Here is a 19,797-nt window from a genome sequence, read left to right as displayed (position 1 = left end):
ACAGACCTACTCATTCAAGGGTTTTTCTTTATTTGTACTATTTTCTACATTGTAGAATAATAGTGGAGACATCAACACTATGAAATAACACTTATGGAAACATGTAGTAACCAAAAGAGTGTTAATCAAAATATGTAAGTAGCCACCCTTTGCCTTGACGACAGCTTTGCACACTCTTGGCATTCTCTCAACCAGCTTCATGAGGAATGCTTTTCCAACAGTCTTGAAGGAGTTCCCCCATATGTTGAGCAATTGTTGACTGCTTTTCCTACTGCGGTACAATTCATCCCAAACCATCTCAATTTGGTTGAGGTCGGGTAAGTGTGGAGGCCAGGTCATCTGATGCAGCCCTCCATCACCCTCCTTCTTGGTCAAATAGCCCTTACACAGCCTGCAGGTGTGTTTTGGGTCATTGTCCTGTTGAAAAATGAATGGTAGTCCCATTAAGCGCAAATCAGATGGGATGGCGTATCGCTGCAGAATGCTGTGGTTACCATGCTGGTTAAGTGTGCCTTGAATTCTAAATCAATCACGACAGTTTCACCAGCAAAGCACCATCACATCTCCTCCTCCATGCTTCACAGTGGGAACCACATGTGGGGATCATCCGTTCACCTACTCTGCGTCTCAAATTTGGATTCATCAGACCAAAGGACAGATTTCCACCAGTCTAATGTCCATTGGCTCAAATGCATTAAGAAGGAAAGAAATTCTACAAATTAACTTTTAACAAAGCACACCTGTTAATTGAAATGCATTCCAGGTGAATACCTCATGAAGCTGGTTGAGAGAATTCCAAGAGTGTGCAAAGCTGTCATGGCAAAGGGTGGCTACTTTGAAGAATCTCAAATATAACATACATTTAGATTGGTATAGAAGCCTTCAGAACTAACCTGTTCCCTGACTAACTCCATTTATCCTTAATGAAGGTTCTGAGCCGTGAGTTGAGGACCAATGAAATCAGATTCTCTCCCTCTCGCAAAGATTGCGTAATCATCCCCTTAATTTGAGGAAGGCGACTGATTTAAAAAATGAAAATGTTTATGTCAAATGTTTATTTGTTTGTTAAAAAATAGTAATGTTAAAATACCAATCACATTAGACCAGCAGCATACCACCCTGCATCCCTCTGCTAGCTTGCCTCAAGCTAAGCAGGGTTGGTCTTGGTCAGTCCCTGGATGGGAGATCAGATGCTGCTGGGAGTGGTGTTGGAGGGCCAGTAGGAGGCATTCTTTCTTTTGGTAAAAAAGTGGAACAAACTTACCCTATCCTAGGTATTCCTTGAAAATGTGTAACATTGGGGGGCCAGAGCAGCGAACAGTTTTGACTCGGGAACGTACTTCCTCAGTGGTCTTTCAGATGGGACGTTGGCACAGGCAGGGGAGCCCAGCCAACAGCGAGTTGCAGTAATCCAGACGGGAGATGACAAGTGCCTGGATTAGGACCTGCGCCGCTTCCTGTGTGAGGCAAACCGCCTTGATGTTAGTGTCTTGACTCTGTGGTCACTAAAGATTAATTCCATATGAGGGCCCTGACTTTGTATAGCGAGAATAAAGTAGGGGTGTTAAACCCCAGTCTCCTGGCCCTTATGCCATCATGGCCACTTAATCATCCTCAGCTTCCAATTGGCTCATTCATCACCCTCTTCTCCCCTGTAACTATTCTCCAGGTTCTTGTTGTAAATGAGAATGTGTTCTCAGTCAACTTAGTAAAATAAAGGTTAAATAAAATAAGCACATTTAGTAATGACAGAATGCATTTGAAACTTGTGTATGACTTAATTATCTGTCTTTATACAGACCGAGGTTGACACTAAAACCACACTAAATGAGCTGTATTCCGCCATAAGGAAACAGGAAAACGCTCATCCAGAGGAGGCGCCCCTAGTGGCCGGTGACTTTAACGCAGGGAAACTTTAATCAGTTTTACAAAATTTCTATCAACATGTTAAATGTGCAAACAGAGGTAGAAAAATTCTAGACCACCTCTACTCCACACACGGAGATGTGTACAAAGGTCTCCCTCACCCTCCATTTGGCAAATCTGACCATAACTCAATCCTCTTGATTCCTGCTTACAAGCAAAAATTAAGCAGGAGGCACCAGTGGTCTATAACAAAGTGGTCAGATGAAGCAGATGCTAAACTACAGGACTTTTTTGATAGCACAGACTGGAATATGTTCCGGGATTCTTCCGACGGCATTGAGTAGTACACCACATCAGTCACTGGCAATAAGTGTATCGAGGACGTCGTCCCCACAGTGACTGTACGTACATACCCAAACCAGAAGCCATGGATTACGGGAAACATTCGCACTGAGCTAAAGGGTAGAGCTGCTGCTTTCAAGGTGCGGGACTCTAACCCGGAAGCTTATAAAAAATCCCGCTATGCCCTCCGACGAACCATCAAACAAGCAAAGCATCAACACAGGACTAAGATCGAATCGTGCTACACCGTCTCTGAAGCGCGTTGGATGTGGCAGGGCTTGCAAACTATTACAGACTACAAAGGGAAGCACAGCCGAGAGCTGCCCAGTGACACGAGCCTACCAGACGAGCTAAATAGCTTCTATGCTCGCTTCGGCAAGTAGCACTGAAACATGAAGGAGAGCATCAACTGTTCCAGATGATTGTGTGATCACGCTCTCCGCAGCCGATGTGAGTAAGACCTTTAAACAGGTCAACATTCACAAGGCCGCTGGGCCAGACGAATTACCAGGACGTGTACTCAGAGCATGCGCTGACCAACTGGAAAGTGTATTCACTGACATTTTCAACCTCTCCCTGTCTGAGTCTGTAATACCAACATGTTTTAAGCAGACCACCATAGTCCCTGTCCCCAAGAACACTAAGGTAACCTGCGTAAATGACTACCGACCCGTAGCACTCACGTCTGTAGCCATGAAAGTCTGGTCATGGCTCACATCAACACCATTGTCTCAGAAACCCTGGACCCACTCCAATTTGCATACCTCACCAACAGATCCACAGATGATGCTGATGATCTCTATTGCACTCCACACTGCCCTTTCCCACCTGGACAAAAGGAACACTTATGTGAGAATGCTATTCATTGACTACAGCTCAGCGTTCAACACCATTGTGCCCTCAAAACTCATCACTAAGCTAAGGACCCTGGGACTGAACAGCTCCCTGTGCAACTGGGTTCCTTGGCGTCCACATCAACAACAAACTAACATGGTCCAAGCACACCAAGACAGTCATGAAGAGGGCACAACAAATGCTATTCCCATTCAGGAGACTGAAAAGATTTGGCATGTGTCCTCAGATCCTCAAAAGATTTTACAGCTGCACCATTGAGAGCATGGTTGCATCACTGCCTGGTATGGCAACTGCTCGGCCTCCGACCGCAAGGCACTACAGAGGGTAGTGCGTACGGCCCAGTACATCACCGGGACCAAGCTTCCTGCCATCCAGGACCTCTATACCAGGTGGTGTCAGAGGAAGGCCCTAAAATCATCAAACTCCAGCCTCCCTATTCAAAGACTGTTCTCTCTGCTACCGCACGGCAAAGCGGTACCGGAGCATCAAGTCTAGGTCCAAGAGGCTTCTAAATAGCTTCTACCCCCAAGCCATAATGAACAGCTAATCAAATGGCTACCCAGAACAGCTAATCAAATGGCATTTACATAATTATCTCAGAATATTTTCAGCCTCCACCCTGTACCCCACCACACTGCTACATTGACTCTCTGTTATCATCTATGCATAGCCACCTGCATTTACATATTATCTCCACATTGACTCTCGACACTGGTTACCCCCTGCACATTGACATTGACTCTGTACCCCTGTATATAGCCTCCACATTGACTCTGTACCCCTGTATATAGCCTCCACATTGACTCCCTACCCCCTGTATATAGCCTTCCACATTGACTCTGTACCCACTGTATATAGCCTCCACATTGACTCTGTACCCCTGTATATAGCCTCCACATTGACTCTGTACCCCTGTATATAGGCCTCCACTCCACATTGACTCTGTACCCACTGTATATAGCCTCCACATTGACTCTGTACCCCCTGTATATAGCCTCCCATTACCCCTGTATATAGCCTTCACATTGACTCTGTACCCCTGTATATAGCCTTCACATTGACTCTGTACCCCTGTATATATAGCCTCCACATTGACTCTGTACCCCTGTATATAGCCTTCACATTGACTCTGTACCCCCTGTATATAGCCTTCACATTGACTCTGTACCCCTGTATATAGCCTTCACATTGACTCTGTACCACCTGTATATAGCCTCCACATTGACTCCCTACCCCCCCTGTATATATAGCCTCCACATTGACTCCCTACCCCCTGTATATAGCCTTCACATTGACTCTGTACCCCCTGTATATAGCCCTGTATATAGCCTCCACATTGACTCTCTGTATATAGCCCCCATTGTATATAGCCTCCACATTGACTCTGTACCCTCCTGTATATAGCCTCCACATTGACTCTGTACCCCTGTATATAGCACATTGACTCTGTACCCCTGTATATGACTCTGTACCCCCTGTATATAGCCTCCACATTGACTCCCTACCCCCTGTATATAGCCTCCACATTGACTCTGTACCCCCTGTATATAGCTACCCCTGTATATAGCAGCTTCACATTGACTCTGTACCCCTGGTATATAGCCTCCACATTGACTCTGTACCCCCTGTATATAGCCTCCACATTGACTCTGTACCCCCTGTATATAGCCTTCACATTGACTCTGTACCCCCTGTATATAGCCTTCACATTGACTCTGTACTCCCTGTATTTTGCCCCACATTGTTACTGTTATTCACTGCTGCTCTTTAATTATTTGTTTTTCTTAACTTACCTTTTACTTAATTTTTACCCCTGATTTTTTGTATTTTCTCAACTGCATCATTGGTTATTCACTGGGTCTCTATGATTTTTTGTAAGCATTTAAGTAACTGTAAGGTCCACCTGTTGTATTCGGCGCAAATAACATTTGATTTGATTGCATTACACTTTGTTTATTGATAGGAGAGGGGAAAAAGGTGATAGTGCATTGATTTCTGCACAAATGAAAATGTGTCACTGAGATTTCAGTGTTGTCTCAATGAAGAGTTTGGCATTCGACAAGCCAAGTGCAACATGCATGCGCAGTTACAAGCCTGCTAGAGTTAACGGCAGGCGGACACGCAACATCCACCATCGTAGTACGGATGAAGACTGAATGAGAAGCTGAAGCTGGCTTGCTTTAGACAACCCTGAGTAGATCTAGCTTCAATCATACTATACCCCTCTGCTCTTTTCATAAATCCCTCCATGCTGGGTTGAACATAATTCTTCCTCAATCTCTTTCTTTCTCTGTCTACTGTCTCTCTCACACACGCACGCACGCACGCACACACACACACACACACACACACACACACACACACACACACACACACACACACACACACACACACACACACACACACACACACACACACACACACACACACACACACACACACACACACACACACACACATTTTAAAATGTATTTGAGTCCACCAATCATAATTTTACAATAAAGATTGAAACATTTCAGGACAGGGATATCTGGACCCCTATGGAAAAAGAAAGCACCTTCTCCTCCACACAGCAAGGCTGACCGTGACTGCTGACACAGAATAGTAGCTGCTTCGCCTTATGTAGGCCTGCTATCTGAAGGCCAGGTACTGTCAGCCTGTGAACATGGCCCAGACTGCTATCTGAAGGCCAGGTACTGTCAGCCTGAACATGAACATGGCCCAGAACTGCTGCTATCTGAAGGCCAGGTACGGTCAGCCTGTGAACATGGCCCAGACTGCTGAACATTCTGAAGGCCAGGTACTGTCAGCCCTGTGAACATGGCCCAGACTGCTATCTGAAGGCCAGGTACTGTCAGCCTGTGAACATGGCCCAGACTGCTTTCTGAAGGCCAGGTACGGTCAGCCTGTGAACATGGCCCAGACTGCTATCTGAAGGCCAGGTACGGTCACCCTGTGAACATGGCCCAGACTGCTCTATCTGAAGGCCAGGTACTGTCAGCCTGTGAACATGGCCCAGACTGCTATCTGAAGGCCAGGTACTGTCAGCCTGTGAACATGGCCCAGACTGCTATCTGAAGGCCAGGTACTGTCAACCTGTGAACATGGCCCAGACTGCTATCTGAAGGACAGGTACTGTCAGCCTGTCAACATGGCCCAGACTGCTATCCAAAGGCCAGGTACTGTCAGCCTGTGAACATGGCCCAGACTGCTATCTGAAGGCCAGGTACTGTCAGCCTGTGAACGTGGCCCAGACTGCTATCTGAAGGCCAGGTACTGTCAGCCTGTGAACATGGCCCAGACTGCTATCTGAAGGCCAGGTACTGTCAGCCTGTGAACATGGCCCAGACTGCTATCTGAAGGACAGGTACTGTCAGCCTGTGAACGTGGCCCAGACGGCTATCTGAAGGCCAGGTACTGTCAGCCTGTGAACATGGCCCAGACTGCTATCTGAAGGCCAGGTACTGTCAGCCTGTGAACATGGCCCAGACTGCTATCTGAAGGCCAGGTACTGTCAGCCTGTGAACATGGCCCAGACTGCTCTATCTGAAGGCCAGGTACGGTCACCCTGTGAACATGGCCCAGACTGCTATCTGAAGGCCAGGTACGGTCACCCTGTGAACATGGCCCAGACTGCTATCTGAAGGCCAGGTACTGTCACCCTGTGAACGTGGCCCAGACGGCTATCTGAAGGCCAGGTACTGTCACCCTGCGAACATGGCCCAGACTGCTATCTGAAGGCCAGGTACGGTCACCCTGTGAACATGGCCCAGACTGCTATCTGAAGGCCAGGTACGGTCACCCTGTGAACATGGCCCAGACTGCTCTATCTGAAGGCCAGGTGCGAACATGGCCCAGTCATCTGAAGGCCCCTGTGAACATGGCCCAGACTGCTATCTGAAGGCCAGGTACGGTCACCCTGTGAACATGGCCCAGACTGCTATCTGAAGGCCAGGTACGGTCAGCCTGTGAACATGGCCCAGACTGCTATCTGAAGGCCAGAGGTACTGAAGGTCACCCTGTGAACATGGCCCAGACTGCTATCTGAAGGCCAGGTACGGTCACCCTGCGAACATGGCCCAGACTGCTATCTGAAGGCCAGGTACGGTCACCCTGTGAACATGGCCCAGAATGCTATCTGAAGGCCAGGTACGGTCACCCTGTGAACATGGCCCAGACTGCTATCTGAAGGCCAGGTACGGTCACCCTGTGACTTCCCAATATCACCACAGCAAGGCTGCCCAGGCGTGACACGAAGGACTGGTATTCAAGGCTGCCCAGGCGTGACATGAAGGACTGGTATCCAAGGCTGTCCAGGCGTGACATGAAGGACTGGTATTCAAGGCTGTCCAGGCGTGACAGGCGTGAAGGACTGGTATTCAAGGCTGTCCAGGCGTGACATGAAGGACTGGTATTCAAGGCTGTCCAGGCGTGACATGAAGGACTGGTATCCAAGGCTGTCCAGGCGTGACACGAAGGACTGGTATCCAAGGCTGTCCAGGCGTGACATGAAGGACTGGTATTCAAGGCTGTCCAGGCGTGACATGAAGGACTGGTATCCAAGGCTGTCCAGGCGTGACATGAAGGACTGGTATTCAAGGCTGTCCAGGCGTGACATGAAGGACTGGTATCCAAGGCTGTCCAGGCGTGACATGAAGGACTGGTATCCAAGGCTGTCCAGGCGTGACATGAAGGACTGGTATTCAAGGCTGTCCAGGCGTGACACGAAGGACCGGTATTCAAGGCTGTCCAGGCGTGACATGAAGGACTGGTATTCAAGGCTGTCCAGGCGTGTCCACACGAAGGACTGGAAGGGACCAGGCGTGACATTCACTGGTAGGCTGTCCAGGCGTGACACGAAGGACTGGTATTCAAGGCTGTCCAGGCGTGACACAAAGGACTGGTATTCAAGGCTGTCCAGGCGTGACACGAAGGACTGGTATTCAAGGCTGTCCAGGCGTGACACGAAGGACCGGTATTCAAGGCTGTCCAGGCGTGACACGAAGGACCGGTATTCAAGGCTGTCCAGGCGTGACACGAAGGACTGGTATTCAAGGCTGTCCAGGCGTGACACGAAGGACCGGTATTCAAGGCTGTCCAGGCGTGACACGAAGGACTGGTCTTCAAGCAGCTTGTCTGAGATCTCATTTTCTGCAGATGATGGTATGTGAGTCCCTCCAGGATTAATGACCTGTCAGTGGGAGTATCTCTTCTGTGTGGTCTGCAGGTGGTGGCTTGCACAGTGCTGGCATCTGTTCTACTGCTATGCCAGCTTTCTCAAATGCCACTTGCATCCAATTGGAGGTACACCTAACACATGCCAATAATCAGATGCCCACTGTGTGTGTGTTTTGTCTTCTGTTTGTGTGTGTGTGTGTGTGTGTGTGTGTGTGTGTGTGTGTGTGTGTGTGTGTGTGTGTGTGTGTGTGTGTGTGTGTGTGTGTGAAAAGAGGGAGAGAAAGGCACAGAGATAATGAGCCTGTATGAGTACACACACGTTCACATAATGTATGTATTTCTGTGAAAGGAGAGAGCAAGTGAGAGAGGTTGCATGTTTACTATGATACAGTTAGCGACACATCAGCCTTATCGACAAAACCCCTAACCCCACCTCCTCCCCTCTAACCAACATATTCACGTTTCAATTCGTTCTCCATTCTCAGCCTGGAACCGACACATACTGATAACAGGAACAAAAAGAAAACTCTCACCACTCAACCTCAGTCTGTCTCTCCCCCTATCCACCCCTTCCTTCGTGTGTGTGTGTTTGTGTGTTCACGTGTCAGGTAATGTTTGTGTGAAGGGGGAACCTGCTAAAATGGAGCCTTGGAGCCACAGAGGGATTGTGTAGTAAAATTTTAAAAAGTCGGCCTTCGACCCGGAGACAAGCAGAATAGGTGGGACAGCTGTGTTTCTACCATGGCAGGGCAGGCTAATTAGTTTGGGAGGTATGTGTGCGTGCGTGTGTTCACGTTCAAGGTAATGAGGCTTTTAGGTCTCTTTTGTACTTACTGCAGGTACTGTATATAGCCTGTCTTTTTACTGTTGTTTTGTTTCTTTACTTACCTATTGTTCACCTAATACCTTTTTTGCACTATTGGTTAGAGCCTGTAAGTAAGCATTTCACTGTAAGGTCTACACTTGTTGTATTCGGCGCACTTGACAAATAAACTTTGATTTGATTTGATCAGCCTTAGCATTAACATTAGCCTAGCATCCTCCCAGTGAGTCGCCATAGGGAGACGTTAGGCTAGCTCTGAAGTGGAGGAGATATAGATAGTGAGATGAGGGATCTCCAGGACTGGGGATTTGATCCGATAACCCCGCTCCCCCCTTTCACCCGTCCTCTGTTCCTCTCTGAGAGAAACTGATACATTACATTGTCTCATCTGGCCTCTAACAGGATCTAATAAAGACCAACAGGATGTTGTCTTTTTGGCTTGTGTGACCATGCCCCAGTCTATGGTGTAATCTCCTCAGAAGCAATTCCAATACAGATGCAGGCAGCTCAGGTCACTGAAAGCAGGAAGGTCAGATTGGTGGGGTTATAGGTCAAGGGTCAGGTTGTCAAAGATGTACAGCATGTATGTGGGTTGTATATATGTTTTACCTATAAAGATAACCCACAGTGACTAATCTATTGCTGTTGTGTTCTAACTGAAATTGGTTAGGTATAGGGTAATGCATGGGATGGCGTTACACTTTGAGTGATGTTGTTGTAGCTCGGTGTACAATGAGTCGATAAGAAAACGGAGGTCAGAAAACTCCGGAAGACTGCAAAAAGGAATGGTTGAAACGTACAGAAAAGAGAGACTGTAGCTTTAATCTATGCAACTCCAGATACTGTAGAATAAATAGGAAGTTGACGGATGAACGAAGACCTCAACAACAGCTGGATTGGGTAATGTTGATGTTGCTCCCCACTAAGAGTTAGTCAAGCAGATTTAATGTGTCTGTTCTTATACATACCATAGGAGTTTATGAAACTAAATTGATGTGGAGGAAATGTTATGGAGCCAAAACACTGGTTGCCAAGTGTGGAGGCAGCTTAATGTGCTCCAGTTGCCAGGTGTGGAGGCAGCTTAATGTGCTCCAGTAGCCAGGTGTGGAGGCAGCTTAATGTGCTCCAGTAGCCAGGTGTGGAGGCAGCTTAATGTGCTCCAGTAGCCAGGTGTGGAGGCAGCTTAATGTGCTCCAGTTGCCAGGTGTGGAGGCAGCTTAATGTGCTCCAGTAGCCAGGTGTGGAGGCAGCTTAATGTGCTCCAGTTGCCAGGTGTGGAGGCAGCTTAATGTGCTCCAGTTGCCAGGTGTGGAGGCAGCTTAATGTGCTCCAGTAGCCAGGTGTGGAGGCAGCTTAATGTGCTCCAGTAGACAGGTGTGGAGGCAGCTTAATGTGCTCCAGTAGCCAGGTGTGGAGGCAGCTTAATGTGCTCCAGTAGACAGGTGTGGAGGCAGCTTAATGTGCTCCAGTAGCCAGGTGTGGAGGCAGCTTAATGTGCTCCAGTAGACAGGTGTGGAGGCAGCTTAATGTGCTCCAGTTGCCAGGTGTGGAGGCAGCTTAATGTGCTCCAGTGGCCAGGTGTGGAGGCAGCTTAATGTGCTCCAGTAGACAGGTGTGGAGGCAGCTTAATGTGCTCCAGTTGGAGGCAGCTTAATGTACTCCAGTTGCCAGGTGTGGAGGCAGCTTAATGTGCTCCAGTAGCCAGGTGTGGAGGCAGCTTAATGTGCTCCAGTTGCCAGGTGTGGAGGCAGCTTAATGTGCTCCAGTTGCCAGGTGTGGAGGCAGCTTAATGTGCTCCAGTTGCCAGGTGTGGAGGCAGCTTAATGTGCTCCAGTAGCCATGTGTGGAGGCAGCTTAATGTGCTCCAGTTGCCAGGTGTGGAGGCAGCTTAATGTGCTCCAATGTGCTCCAGTGTGGAGGCAGCCCAGTAGACAGGTGTGGAGGCAGCTTAATGTGCTCCAGTTAGCCAGGTGTGGAGGCAGCTTAATGTGCTCCAGTAGACAGGTGTGGAGGCAGCTTAATGTGCTCCAGTAGCCAGGTGTGGAGGCAGCTTAATGTGCTCCAGTAGACAGGTGTGGAGGCAGCTTAATGTGCTCCCAGTAGACAGGTGTGGAGGCAGCTTAATGTGCTCCAGTAGCCAGGTGTGGAGGCAGCTTAATGTGCTCCAGTAGCCAGGTGTGGAGGCAGCTTAATGTGCTCCAGTAGACAGGTGTGGAGGCAGCTTAATGTGCTCCAGTAGCCAAGTGTGGAGGCAGCTTAATGTGCTCCAGTAGCCAGTAACTAAAGTGTTTATGTATCTTCACAATGATGGCCCTACTGATCATCACTGCCTGGGATCGATGGCTCCTACCACCCTCGCAATGAGGAGGACACACACACAGTCTGGAGGAGAAAATGTATCACTGATTGGCCAATTGGCTCAGTGACCTGTGTCGACACAGAAAGTAGGCTCTCGTACGCCCTCAGGTTTCATCCTGACAGTTCTCTGAGAGCCCTGCCTCAATCCCATCACACGGTGATAATATTACAAGGACTCCCTGGTTGTAGATGGCAGTAACAACATGTTTCTCTCTTATTTACTCACTGCAGGCAATGCATTTGAATACATTTTTAAACCCAGCAGGTGGCTGAAGCATCCAAACCAGCGTCTACTTCAGAGGCGTGGTAGAAAAACACTTTAAATGAGACACGGGCCGTAAGGGACATCCTTACATCTCAGACATACATAAGAGTCAGTGGCAGCAAAGACCTGAGCTCAACTCGTCTCAATTTTCTTTTGTCTCTGAGACTCACATTAGAGTCATTGGTGTCTGTTGTTCTGTTCCCTATTAAAGGGATAGTTCAGTCACAATGTATATTCGGTTCGAATTAGCCTTTAAGGTTTTTGAGGACGACTTGTCGTGCAGCTTTGCTTACATTGGTTCGGCTGTTTACTGTCATCAATTCAGACGATTGTAATATGCTAAATCATAACTGTATCCAGACATAAATAATGGATTATTGTAGATTTGGTCACTATGAGGCTTTCAAGACACAACTCAAGGTGAGGGTAATTTGACCCAAATATACATTTTGCCTGAATTATCCCTTTAGGAACAAAAGTTAGTGCTCATCTTGTCAGGTCTGTTGTGTTGTTAAAGAGAGAGTAGTTTGAGCCTCAGCTTAACTCGTCTGGCCTATATTCTTCTCCCTCAGACTCTCCAAAACAGGAAGATGAAATTACGTTTCAAACCCGGTGACCTGGCTCTGGTGTAGTCGTCTTCTTTTGTTTTTCTAGAAGTCTAGATGGAGAGGCGTGGTTGGCAGTGCGAGGTTCGACTCGCTCGGTCTTTATCAGAATTTCCATTATCAGCTGCTCAGCAGAGTGGGGAGCTTAGCCGCGCGTGTGTCTGCGTGTGTGTGTCTGCGCGCGTGTGTGTGTGTGTGTGTCTGCATGTGTGTCTGCGTGCGTGCGCGTGTGTCTGCGTGTGTGTCTGTGTGTGTGTACATGCAACGGGGGGTTTAATAGGAAGCCCAGTGATTAGAGATGTGGCTTATATAAAAAACGGGCTGAGGAGGTCAAACACACACACTGTCGATAAGATTGGCCTGCGTTGGTGAATGGGTTTGTGTGCGGATGGGGCATTGTGAATGTGTGTAGATAAGTGTGTACACAAAGTGTGTGTGCCTCTGTCTTAAATAAGTGATAATACTTTTCATGAAGACACGCACATTATGGAAAAGCTTATTGATAGCGGTCCATTATAAAAGTTGCTTACCGCATCAGCTTTGAAGTCAGTCTTAGCCGTTTGGTGGGTTCAACCAATAGATTGAGAGATATCCAAAATAGAATGGGTAATTGTCCTTCATCAAGTCAAGAATGGGTGAACGCCTTAAGTAGGACAGATTTCCATCCAGCAGCTCATCTCCATCACCACATTAGCTAATTACAACAATAATAATGTCATTGTTTAGAACACCATTAAATGTAGTGTACCTACTCTTTAATCCAGGGCTTTAAGTGCATGATTTATGCTTTTGGCAATGACATTGTCATGCACTTAAAGCCCTGGATTAAAGAGTAGGTAGACCACATCTAATGGTGTTCTAAAATCTTTATCAAACCTGCTGCTGTTAATGGTGTTACAACAGTGGTGATTTTGAGATCTTATTATATTGTTTTGTTGGTTTGTGCTGTTTACTTTGCATGGTGGGTTGAGTTGAGGCTCACAGTCACGTGGTGAAATGCAGACTGCAGAGACACACACACACACACGGCCCGAGAGGAGAGTTAGCATTCCCTCTTGTGTATTGAGGATTTATCCTTTGATGTCACTAATCATATTCTATTTCTCCCTCTCTCCATCCCTCCCTCTCTCCATCCCCTCCTCCCTCTCTCCATCCCTCCCTCTCTCCATCCCCTCCTCCCTCTCTCCACCCACTGGGATGCTGTGTCTCCTCTGTCTAATGTGGACTCTTCTCCTGTAGGTAAGTGTGTGTATTCCCTCACAACATAGGTCATGTTAATCACTCCATTCTGAGCCAATTGTATGTCCATAGCACCTGGCAGGATGCCAACCACTCTGCCTCAGATTGCGTTGTGTGTGTGTGTGTGTGTGTGTGTGTGTGTGTGTGTGTGTGTGTGTGTGTGTGTCTGTGTGTGTGTGTGTGTGTGTGTGTGTGTGTGTGTGTGTGTGTGTGCGTGTATCCAGTCATCAGAAGGCCCTTAGAAGACTGTGAGGTGGGAGTGTGTGGGCCTGTGTGTCAGGGTGTGGAATAAGAAACAATGATTGATATCTGTGAAAGGCTATGAGGATTTCACTAAGAGCTTCCCTCAATGTCAGACCCTTATTCTCCCCTAAGGGAATATTTGAATCTGCCTCTCTCTGACACAGTAGGGAGGAGAACGTGCTGTTGGTTATTCACTGTGTTGAATTATAACGTTCAGTCAAAGTTATGGACCGGGAGACGAAGACAAGAGTCAGTCCATAAAGAAGAGGGATGCATTGTGTGCTGGGAGTGTGTAGGAGGGAAGTGGGATCTCGCGTGTGTGTGTGGGAGGGAGGGAAGTATAGTGCCAGAGGACAGATATATACTTTATTGTGCTGAAAAATGCAATTTTTATCATGATGAGAGTCAGAGAGAAGAAAAACAGACGTGTTCTGAATGTGTGTGTGTGTGTGTGTGTGTGTGTGTGTGTGTGTGTGTGTGTGTGTGTGTGTGTGTGTGTGTGTGTGTGTGTGTGTGTGTGTGTGTGTGTGTGTGTGTGTGTGTGTGTGTGTGTGTGTGTGTCCATGCATGCCTGTATGTGTGATGTGAAAGGCATCGTCTCGTCAGGGTGTGTGGGATGTCCATACTCGTGATTGTATACATGGTAGGTTGACGTGACTGTGTAGAGCTGCTGTGTTCCCAGGCAGGTTGATGTGACATGTGGAGCTTCTGTGTTCCCAGGCAGGTTGATGTGATTTGGAGCTGCTGTGTTCCCAGGCAGGTTGATGTGACTGTGTGGAGCTTCTGTGTTCCCAGGCAGGTTGACGTGACTGTGTAGAGCTGCTGTGTTGCGTGACTGTGTAGAGCTTCTGTGTTCCCAGGCAGGTTGATGTGACTGTGTAGAGCTGCTGTGTTCCCAGGCAGTTGATGTGACTGTGTAGAGCTGCTGTGTTCCCAGGCAGGTTGATGTGACTGTGTAGAGCTTCTGTGTTCCCAGGCAGGTTGATGTGACTGTGTGGAGCTTCTGTGTTCCCAGGCAGGTTGATGTGACTGTGTAGAGCTTCTGTGTTCCCAGGCAGGTTGATGTGACTATGTGGAGCTTCTGTGTTCCCAGGCAGGTTGATGTGACTGTGTGGAGCTTCTGTGTTCCCAGGCAGGTTGATGTGACTATGTGGAGCTGCTGTGTTCCCAGGCAGGTTGATGTGACTGTGTGGAGCTGCTGTGTTCCCAGGCAGGTTGATGTGACTATGTGGAGCTGCTGTGTTCCCAGGCAGGTTCCTGACTGTTGCCCAGGGAGTGACTGTGAACAAAACAACGTCTGTGTAGAGCTGCTGTGTTCCCAGGCAGGTTGATGTGACTGTGTGGAGCTTCTGTGTTCCCAGGCAGGTTGATGTGACTGTGTGGAGCTGCTGTGTTCCCAGGCACCTATTGTCTGTGTAGAGCTCTCTTTCCTCACCTATTGCTCTCTCTGGAGCTCTGTCCTCCCAGGCATTGATGTGACTGTGTAGAGCTCTGTGTTCCCAGGCAGGTTGATGTCTGTGTCTCTGTTTCCCTCACCTATTGCTGTGACTGTGTAGAGCTGCTGTGTTCCCTCACCTATTGACTCTGTAGAGCTCTGTGTTCCCACCTAGGTTGCTGACTATGTGGAGCTGCTGTGTTCCCAGGCATTGCTGACTCTGTGGAGCTCTGTGTTCCCACCTAGGTTGCGTGACTGTGTAGAGCTGCTGTGTTCCCAGGCAGGTTGATGTGACTGTGTAGAGCTGCTGTGTTCCCAGGCACCTGACTGTGTGGAGCTCTGTGTTCCCAGGCAGGTTGCTCGTGACTGTGTAGAGCTCTGTGTTCCCAGGCAGGTTGCTGTGACTGTGTGGAGCTGCTGTGTTCCCAGGCAGGTTGCGTGACTGTGGAGCTGCTGTGTTCCCAGGCAGGTTGATGTGACTGTGTGGAGCTGCTGTGTTCCCAGGCAGGTTGACGTGACTGTGTGGAGCTGCTGTGTTCCCAGGCAGGTTGCTGTGACTGTGTAGAGCTGCTGTGTTCCCAGGCAGGTTATTGACTGTGTAGAGCTGCTGTGTTCCCAGGCAGGTTGATGTGACTGTGTAGAGCTGCTGTGTTCCCACCTAGGTTGATGTGACTGTGTGGAGCTCTGTGTTCCCAGGCAGGTTGCGTGACTCTGTAGAGCTGCTGTGTTCCCACCAGGTTGATGTGACTGTGTGGAGCTGCTGTGTTCCCAGGCAGGTTGCGTGACTGTGTGGAGCTCTGTGTTCCCTCAGGTTGATTGTGACTGTGTGGAGCTTCTGTGTTCCCAGGCAGGTTGATGTGACTGTGTAGAGCTTCTGTGTTCCCAGGCAGGTTGCGTGACTGTGTAGAGCTTCTGTGTTCCCAGGCAGGTTGATGTGACTGTGTGGAGCTCTGTGTTCCCAGGCAGGTTGATGTGACTATCTGGAGCTGCTGTGTTCCCCAGGTTGATGTGACTATTGGAGCTCTGTGTTCCCAGGCAGGTTGACGTGACTGTTAGAGCTCTGTGTTCCCCAGGTTGACCTATGTGCTCTGTGTTCCCAGGCAGGTTCTCTTTCCCTCACCTATTGCTCTGTCTCTCTCTCTCTCTGTTCCCTCACCTACTTGCTCTCAGGTTTCCCTCACCTATTGCTCTCTCTCTCTTTCCCTCACCTATTGCTCTCTCTCTCTCTCTCTCTCTTTCCCTCACCTATTCTCTGTTCTCTCTTTCCCTCACCTATTGCTCTCTCTCTCTCTCTCTCTCTCTCTTTCCCTCACCTATTGCTCTCTCTCTCTCTTCTCTCTTTCCCTCACCTATTGCTCTCTCTCTCTCTCTTTCCCTCACCTATTGCTCTCTCTCTCTTTCCCTCACCTATTGCTCTCTCTCTCTCTCTCTTTCCCTCACCTATTGCTCTCTCTCTCTCTCTTTCCCTCACCTATTGCTCTCTCTCTCTCTCTCTCTCTTTCCCTCACCTATTGCTCTCTCTCTCTCTCCTCACCTATTGCTCTCTCTTTCCCTCACCTATTGCTCTCTCTCTCTCTCTCTTTCCCTCACCTATTGCTCGCTCTCTTTCCCTCACCTATTGCTCTCTCTCTCTCTTTCCCTCACCTATTGATCTCTCTCTTTCCCTTCTCTCTTCTCTTTCCCTCACCTATTGCTCTCTCTCTCTCTCTCTCTCTTTCCCTCACCTATTGCTCGCTCTCTTTCCCTCACCTATTGCTCGCTCTCTCTCTTTCCCTCACTCTCTTCTCTCTCTCTCTCTCTCTCTTTCCCTCACCTAAACTCTCTCTCTCTCTCTCTTTCCCTCACCTATTGCTCTCTCTCTCTCTCTCTCTTTCCCTCACCTATTGCTCTCTCTCTCTCTCTCTCTCTTTCCCTCACCTATTGCTCTCTCTCTCTTTCTCACCTATTGCTCGCTCTCTCTCTTTCCCTCACCTATTGATCTCTCTCTCTCTCTCACCTATCTTTTGCACCTATTGCTCTCTCTTTCCCTCACCTATTGCTCTCTCTCTCTCTTTCCCTCACCTATTGCTCGCTCTCTCTCTTTCCCTCACCTATTGCTCTCTCTCTCTTTCCCTCACCTATTGCTCTCTCTCTCTCTCTCTCTCTCTCTTTCCCTCACCTATTGCTCTCTCTCTCTCTCTCTCTCTTTCCCTCACCTATTGCTCTCTCTCTCTTTCCCTCACCTATTGCTCTCTCTCTCTCTCTCTCTTTCCCTCACCTATTGCTCTCTTTCTCTCTCTCTCTCTTTCCCTCACCTATTGCTCTCTCTCTCTCTTTCCCTCACCTATTGCTCTCTCTCTTTCCCTCACCTATTGCTCGCTCTCTCTTTCCCTCACCTATTGATCTCTCTCTCTCTCTCTCTTTCCCTCACCTATTGATCTCTCTCTCTCTTTCTTTCCCTCACCTATTGCTCTCTCTCTCTCTCTCTCTCTTTCCCTCACCTATTGCTCTCTCTCTCTCTCTCTTTCCCTCACCTATTGATCTCTCTCTCTCTCTCTCTCTTTCCCTCACCTATTGATCTCTCTCTCTCTCTCTCTTTCCCTCACCTATTGATCTCTCTCTCTCTCTCTTTCCCTCACCTATTGATCTCTCTCTCTCTCTTTCCCTCACCTATTGATCTCTCTCTCTCTCTCTTTCCCTCACCTATTGCTCTCTCTCTCTCTCTCTTTCCCTCACCTATTGCTCTCTCTCTCTCTCTCTTTCCCTCACCTATTGCTCTCTCTCTCTCTCTCTCTCTTTCCCTCACCTATTGCTCGCTCTCTCTTTCCCTCACCTATTGCTCTCTCTTTCCCTCACCTATTGATCTCTCTCTCTCTCTCTCTCTCTTTCCCTCACCTATTGCTCTCTCTTTCCCTCACCTATTGATCTCTCTCTCTCTCTCTCTTTCCCTCACCTATTGATCTCTCTCTCTCTCTCTTTCCCTCACCTATTGATCTCTCTCTCTCTCTTTCCCTCACCTATTGCTCTCTCTCTCTCTCTTTCCCTCACCTATTGCTCTCTCTCTCTCTCTCTCTTTCCCTCACCTCTCTCTCTCTCTCTCTCTTTCCCTCACCTATTGCTCTCTCTCTCTCTCTTCTTTCCCTCACCTATTGCTCTCTCTCTCTCTCTCTTTCCCTCACCTATTGATCTCTCTCTCTCTCTCTTTCCCTCACCTATTGCTCTCTCTCTCTCTCTCTCTTTCCCTCACCTATTGCTCTCTCTCTCTCTCTCTTTCCCTCACCTATTGCTCTCTCTCTCTCTCTCTTTCCCTCACCTATTGCTCTCTCTCTTTCCCTCACCTATTGCTCTCTCTCTTTCCCTCACCTATTGATCTCTCTCTCTCTCTCTCTCTTTCCCTCACCTATTGCTCGCTCTCTCTTTCCCTCACCTATTGATCTCTCTCTCTCTCTCTTTCCCTCACCTATTGATCTCTCTCTCTCTCTCTTTCCCTCACCTATTGATCTCTCTCTCTCTCTCTCTTTCCCTCACCTATTGCTCTCTCTCTCTCTCTCTTTCCCTCACCTATTGCTCTCTCTCTCTTTCCCTCACCTATTGATCTCTCTCTCTCTCTCTTTCCCTCACCTATTGCTCTCTCTCTCTTTCCCTCACATATTGCTCACTCTCTCTTTCCCTCACCTATTGCTCTCTCTCTCTTTCCCTCACCTATTGCTCTCTCTCTCTCTCTTGCTGTTTTCATCACTCTCCCCCTTTTCTCTCTCTCTTTCTGAACAAACAGATTACTGAATGGTTCTGGCACGGCATTGCTGGATACAGAGGGGACAGCATGTGGCAGAAAAGAGGAAGAGGTGGGGGGAGAAGCAACTTTGTGTTTTCCATTTTGGCTTATTGTCTGCGAAGCTTCCAGAAGCCAGGATGGCTCTACCGTCGCTGACAGTTTCAAGTCAGCTTTAGAGACGAGGAGAGGGAGGGAGAGATGAAGTATAAGAGAGAGAGAGAGAGTGGGAGAGGGAGAGAAAGAAGCCTGTATTGTCTTCACTAGGGCTGTTACGGTGACCATATTACCGCCACACCGGTGTTCACGAGTCATGACGGGAGTTAAATTCCACATGACTGTTCAGTCACAGTAATTAGGCTTCTCCGAGCTCTGATGCTACTGCTGGTCATTGGTAGCCTACCAAACTTGCTAACTGCTTTGTACTCAGCACTCTATTCACTCTGACATCAATGCAAATGTGTTCGAAAATCTAATCAAACACTTCATGAGAGCCCATGAGCTCATATTGCGCAACATTTCTATAGGCTATGCAATTGCGGGAGAAAACAGAGTGTTGGCCTCTACTAAAAAGTGGAGGATCCCATCAGCTTTCTATAGGCTAAGCCTACTATATTTATTTCTCAACTTTCCTAATATTAAGCATATTGCTTTTCTTTATAACAGGGGTTTAGTCTACCTGGCTGGAATGAAAATGAATCACAGGAAAAGTGTCCTCTATTCGCTATTCAACTGCATAGATGACATGTATTTTTTCCCCTGCCCCTGTTTTGAGATGTGCATGATAATGGTCCATTATAAATTAAATCAAAATTAGATCAAGAACAGACTGATGGG

At 48.1% G+C, this 19,797-nt stretch overlaps 1 protein-coding gene across 6 annotated transcripts in view; it reads left to right on the top strand.

Moving 5' to 3' along the window:
- slc36a4 (solute carrier family 36 member 4) overlaps positions 1-19,797 on the top strand; it is a 354,139-nt gene that overhangs the window by 206,809 nt on the left and 127,533 nt on the right. The window contains exon 12 of one of the 6 annotated variants that reach the window (XM_052467983.1): positions 13,532-14,078. The exons of the other annotated variants lie outside the window; for them this stretch is intronic. Within the exon in view, the coding sequence (XP_052323943.1) occupies positions 13,532-13,560 (29 nt within the window). The 3' untranslated portion in view covers positions 13,561-14,078. Of the gene's footprint in view, positions 1-13,531; positions 14,079-19,797 lie in introns of those variants that run through there. 6 annotated transcript variants of the gene reach the window in all.

This window comes from Oncorhynchus keta, chromosome 18, assembly GCF_023373465.1.
Source record: "Oncorhynchus keta strain PuntledgeMale-10-30-2019 chromosome 18, Oket_V2, whole genome shotgun sequence".
In the NCBI taxonomy this organism is placed as follows: domain Eukaryota; kingdom Metazoa; phylum Chordata; class Actinopteri; order Salmoniformes; family Salmonidae; genus Oncorhynchus; species Oncorhynchus keta.
This window is presented reverse-complemented; position numbering and strand designations above follow the sequence as displayed.